Source organism: Herpailurus yagouaroundi, unplaced genomic scaffold (assembly GCF_014898765.1).
Source record: "Herpailurus yagouaroundi ecotype Mexico unplaced genomic scaffold, PumYag 67440, whole genome shotgun sequence".
Lineage (NCBI taxonomy): Eukaryota > Metazoa > Chordata > Mammalia > Carnivora > Felidae > Herpailurus > Herpailurus yagouaroundi.
The window spans coordinates 1,799,721-1,805,534 of NW_024420251.1; the positions used below are offsets into that span (position 1 = coordinate 1,799,721).

The window sequence follows — 5,814 nt, forward strand, 5'->3', positions numbered from 1 at the left end:
ACGAGGTGACACCCCCAAGGTCAGGAGTGAGGCAGTTCTGTCTCCTGACCCGCGGGCGAGGCTCAGGGGACCAGATCTTCCTGGGCTTGCCTCCTCCACGCTCCCTAGCCAGGTCCTTGGCCGAGGCTGCAAAGACGCTGCCGCTTCGAAGGACAGAGGACAGTAGGGGGCCAGAACCTGTCTCAGGCCAGGATTCCCAGCCTCCCCGGGCTTATCGCATAAGGTGTGTGTAGCATCATACGTGAGAAAGAACACAGATTCGCCGTTCTAGTCAGACTTTATTTACTCCCGCGGAGTTGTGTTTGTTTCCATTAAAGCCGAAAATAGATTGACGGTTACAGTGGTGAGTTTTTAGCTGTCATCAGTGGCCTGTGAGCCTAGGGACCCGGATTTTCCTTGAAATGTTCACAGAGGGCACACTTATAATCTGAGGAGCCCTCCTGCTCCTCGTTCTCACTGGGGGCCTCATGTGGGGACATGACTGACAGGGCTGCCAGCAGGATGGAATAATAGGTGTTATACAGAGACATCACCGTACCACAGTCGGGGTAAACTGGGGGGCTGACGGGCAGTTCCCCTGTGTCATCCCTTCTGGCAGTAACCAGGGGCACAAACATCATGTTCCTGGAGGTGCCCTCCCCACTCAGGCCACCTGGCTCACTCGGGCCATGAGTTGCCATGGCATACCCGGCTGCACTGCTCAGAGACCAAATGCCAGAGAAGGCGAAGGACTGGCTGCCGCTGGGACCCTGAGCATTTGGGGCTGCGCCGAGGACCGTCTTGTCGTCGTTGGCGGGTTCCTTGTGATGGATTCGTGGGGACTGTCTTGTTGCTGCCACCGGCTTCTTTCTCTTTGGAGTTGGTGCACTGGTGCCTAGCCAGGTGGTGGTGACTCTCAGGTCACTTTTCCTCTGAACGTTCCTGAGCAGGAAAGGCTGGTCTCTCTGAAAGTTGGCGTTGCGGTAAATCTGAAACGAGATGCGAGATTCATCATTTTAGTCATTCTGGGAGGGAAGATTTGTGTCTGCTGCCACCGAGACTGCCACCTCCTTTCCCTCTTCTCCCTCCCCTCCCCTCCCCCTCCCCCTTCCTCCTCCCCTTCTCCCCCATCCTCCCCCTTGCCTCCCTCTCCCTCCTCTTCCCCCCACAATCCCCTTCCACCTCTCTCCTTCCTCTTCTTCTCCCCCCTCCCCCTCCTCCTCCCATTCCCCCTCCCCCCTTACCTCCCCCCCACTCCCTGCCCCTGGATCCCCCCACCACCACTCCCTGCCCCCGGCCCCTCCCACAGCAGTCATAATGGTCTGGTTCCACCATGGAGAAAAGTTCCTTTTAAGTTGTCTACAAGGCTCACTATGCCCTGGGACCTAACTAAACTCACTGAATAAAGACACATAAAGCCCAGTTGAAGGGATTCACATACCTATTTGACGTTACCTGGCCTCTGAATGTTTAGTCATACCTGCACACTCCATCTAAGGGGGTTGTAGGTTAATAGGAAAGCCTAGACTTTCTCATCTCTCCATAATGTCTCTCGAGAAAGAAAGTTGTCCTCGGAAATTAAACCCTTTCAGTAGATCATTCATCTGGGGTCTACTAGGAAGGTGCTGAAAAGACAGAAAACATGGGAAACCAAGGACTTTCTACTCACCAGCATTCTCTTATTCCCTGGGGACTGAATCCCCCAAGGGTCGGTTGCGCGTATTTTTCTGAAGCCGTACAGGTTCAGCAGGCGGATGAAAGTCTTCAAGCTGTCAGTTTCAAAGATTCTCTCCGCGCCTCTGCGGTGAAGAACCTCCCTCTGGAAAAGGTCTTTGTCGATGATCACGGTGTCCCCAGCATCGTTCCAGCGCACCGACGTGAAGGTGTTGTCCTCCAGGATCATCCAAAGCTTTCTTGGGAAGGAGAGCCCAAGAATACTGTTGTTTTCTCCCACGTTGGCGGCGCCTTGGTTTGGGGCCTGTGGTTGTGGGTTGTCTTGGGGGCCTGGATCTTGGATCACTGCTTGGTCCCTATTCATCACCAAAATCTCCCCGGAATCCACATTTGGATCCTGGGATGAACTAGGTGGTAACTCTGGTGCTGGCTCTCCATCATCAGATGGGGCCAGCTTCCCTTTGGGTATCTCCTTAGCACTCTGACTAGCCATGGAGCTAGTCTAGACCAAGAGCACTTTTGCCATGAGAATGTCTCACTGACCTCTCAAGTCGCAAATGCCTTCGGTCAGTATGGGGATGCCCAATATATACCGTCCACAAAATTCTAGAATCTCATAGTGAGGCAACCAGCTACCTAAGTCACCGCCTCTTTATTTGTCATGTGATGTCAAAATGGTGGCTCACAGCTGATCTGGCAAGGCAGCACTGGCCAAGTGTAGGGGAGGGGATGGGCACAGGGCCCCCAGCTTCTCTCTTTTCCAAAAGTATATGCAAACATCTGGTTTGAGTTCCCAGGAAGGGCTCCTGTCTGCAGCCAGGAACATTGTTTCATGGGACCAGGCCCTGGATGGGAAGAGAAACCATGATCCGAGGTCCACTCCCACTCCAGGGATGGGGGAGACAAGTTGCTGGTCTCTCAGATTTGGTCAAGAGCCAGACCCTGGTTAGTCCTGGCTTGGGCTGCCCCCAAGACTGCCTGGGTCAGATGGACCCTTGGGGTCGGTACCTCTCAGAAGATGGCAATCCCTAGAGGACTTGTCCTAGTCTTACTTGGTAGCCCCCGTTTATTCCTATCTGCCCTCCCCCCCCCCCCATACTTACTGCTTTGGTCTCTTCCAAAATTTCCTGTTGGTTACTTGGTACTGCTCAGAAAGGCCCCAACAAAAAGTCCTGTTTTCATGCCCCCTGTGTCAAGTTGTCCTCAGGGTAGGGTCTCAGGCCCCCTTTTATGCTGCCCCCACACAATTCCCTTTTTGGTCTCTTCCAACTGTTCCTGCTAGTTAGTTGGTCCTGCTCAGATAGGCCCCAACAAAGGGTCCTAATTTCTTGTCCCCTGGGTCAAGTTGTCCCCAGAGTAGGGTCTCAGTTGATGAGCCCCCCTTTTATTCCTGCCCCCCCCCACTTCCTGCTTTGGTCTCTTCCACGTATTCCTGCTGGTTAGTTGCTCCTACGCATATAGGCCCCAACAAAGAGTCCTATTTTCTTCCTCCAGGTCAAGTTGTCCTCAGGGCAGGGTTTCAGTTGGTAGCCCCTCATTTATTCCTGCTGCCCCCCCCCCCCCCCACGTCATGGTTTGATCTCTTCCATTGTTCGGGCTTGTTAGTTGCTCCTGCTCAGATAGGCCCCAACAAAGAGTCCTGTTTTCGTGCCCCTAGGTCAAGTTGTCCTCAGAATAGGGTTTCAATCGGTAGCCCCCCATTTATCCCTGTCGCCCTTCCCACAACTTACTGCTTTTGTCTCCTCCAAAGATTCCTGCTGGTTAGTTGTTACTGCTCAGACAGGTCCCAACAAAGAGTCCTGTTTTCTTGCCCCCTACAATAAGTTGTCCTCAGAGTAGGGTCTCAGTTGGTAGCCCCATTTTATTCCTGGCCCCCCCACCAATTCTTGGTTTGATCTCTTCCACTGTTCCTGCTGGTTAGTTGGTCCTGCTCAGATAGGCCCCAACAAAGAGTCCTGTTTAATTGCCCTCTAAGTCAAGTTGTCCTCATAGTAGAGTCTCAGTTGGTAGCCCCCCTTTTATTGCTGCACCCCCACACTTCCCACGTTGGTCTCCCCCAATTGCTCCTGCTGGTTAGTTGCTCCTGCTCAGCTAAGCCCCAAGAAAGGGTCCCATTTTCTTGTCTTGTCCCCTAGGTCAAATTGTCCCCAGAGTAGGGCCTCAGTTGCTAGCCCACCCTTTTATTCCGGACCCATTAACTAACTTCCTGCTTTGGTCTCTTCCAACTGTCCCACTGGTTAGTTGGTGCTGCTCAGATAGGCCCCAACAAAGGGTCCTGTTTTCTTGCCCCAGGTCAAATTGTCCTCAGAGTACATTCCTAGTTGGTAGCCCCACTTCTATTTCTGCCCCTCCCCCACTTCCCGCTTTGGTCTGCTCCACTGTTCCTGCTGGTAAGTTGCTCCTACTTAGGTAGGCCCCAACAAATAGTCCAATTTTCTTCCCCCTAAGTCAAGTTGTCCTCAGAATACGGTCTCAGTTGGTAGCCTCCGCTTTTATTCCTACCCCTCCCCACACTTTCTGCTTAGCTGTCTAACACCTGGTCCTGCTGGTGAGTTGTTCCTCCTCAGATAGTCCCCAAGAAAGACTCCTATTTTCTTGCACCCAGGTCAAGTTGTCCTCAGAATAGGGTTTCAGTTTGTAGCCCCCCTTTCATTCCCTCTCCCGCACTTCCCAATTTGTGTCTTCCAACTATTCCTGCTGGTTAGTTGGTCCTGCTCAGATAGGGCCCAACAAAGAGTCCTCTTTTCTTTCTCCCAGGTCAAGTTGTCATCAGAGTAGGGAGTCAGTTGGTGGACCCCCTTTTGTTCCTACCACCCACCCCATGCTTCCTGCTTTGGTGTTTTCGAACTGTTCCTGCTGGTTGGTTGGTCCTGCTCAGAAAGGCTCCAACTGTGAGTCCTATTTTCATTCCCCTAGGTCAACCTGATCTCAGAGTAGGATTTCAGATGGTAGCCTCCTTTCTATTCCTACCACTCCCCCCCCCACCACACACACACACACACACACACACACACACACACACACACACTTCCTGGTTTGGTCTATTCCAACTGTTCTTGCTGGTTAGTTGGTCCTGCTCAGATAGTCCCCAACAATGACTCCTATTTTCTTGCCCACAGGTAAAGTTGCCCTCAGAGTAGGGTTTCAGTTGGTAGCCCCCCTTTTATTCCTGCTGCCTTTGCCCCACACTTCCTGCTTTGCTGTCTTCCAACTCTTCCTGCTGATTAGATAGTACTGCTCAGATAGGCCAGAAGGAAGAGCCCTGGTTTCTTGCCCCGTAGATCACCTTGTCCATAGAGTAGGATCTCAGTTGGTGTCCACTTTTATTCCTGCCTCCCCACTTCCTGCTTTGGTCTCTTCCAACTGTTCCTGCTATTTAGTTGGTCCTTCACAGATAGCCCCAAAGAAAGAGTCCTATTTCTTCCCCCCCCCCCCCAGGTCATGTATTCCCCAGAGTATGGTCTCAGTTGGTAGCCCCCCCTTTTATTTCTGCCTCCCCACATTCTGCTTTGGTCTCTAACAACTGTTCCTGATGGGTAGTTGGTCCTGCTCAGAAAGGCCCCAACAAGAGGTCCTATTTTCTTGTCCCAGATCAAGCTCTCCTCAGAGTAAGGTTTCAGTTGGAAGCACCCCTTTTGTTCCTACTGCCCCCCCCCCACACACTTCATGCTTTGTTCTTTTCCAACTGTTCCTGCTTGTTAGTTAGTCCTAATAAGATAGGCCCCAAGAAAAAGTCCTGTTTCCGTGCCCCCAGGGCTAGTTGTTCTCAGAGTGGATTTTCAGTTGGAAGCCCCCTTTGCATTCGGGACCAGCACACACTTCCCGCTTTGGTCTCTTCCAACTGTTCCTCATGGTTAGTTGGTCCTGCTTATGTAGGCCCAAACAAAGATTCCTCTTTTCTTGCCCCCTAGGTCAAGTTGTCCTCAGAGTAGGATCTCAGATGATAGCCCCCCTTTTATTTCTGCCTCCTCCCACTTTCTGCTTTGGTCTCTTACAACTATTCCTGATGGTTAGTTGGTCCTACTCAGATGGGCCCCAAGAAAGAGTCCTCTTTTCTTGCCCCCGAGGCCCAGTTTCCCTCAGAGTAGGGTTTCCTTTGGGTGCCCCAGTTTTATTCCTGCTCCACCCAACACTTCCCTAGGTGGTCTCTTCAACTGCTCA

The 5,814-nt window shown here is 52.2% G+C and overlaps 1 protein-coding gene across 1 annotated transcript; it reads right to left on the reverse strand.

Moving 5' to 3' along the window:
• Positions 1–377: 377 nt before the first annotated feature.
• LOC121025017 (heat shock transcription factor, X-linked member 3) lies at positions 378–2,152 on the reverse strand. Its single transcript, XM_040467365.1, has 2 exons — positions 1,649–2,152; positions 378–968 (listed from the first exon to the last, which is right to left on the reverse strand). The coding sequence occupies exons 1-2, from the start codon at positions 2,144–2,146 to the stop codon at positions 378–380; spliced, it is 1,089 nt and encodes a 362-aa protein (XP_040323299.1). The 5' UTR covers positions 2,147–2,152.
• Positions 2,153–5,814: the final 3,662 nt, after the last annotated feature.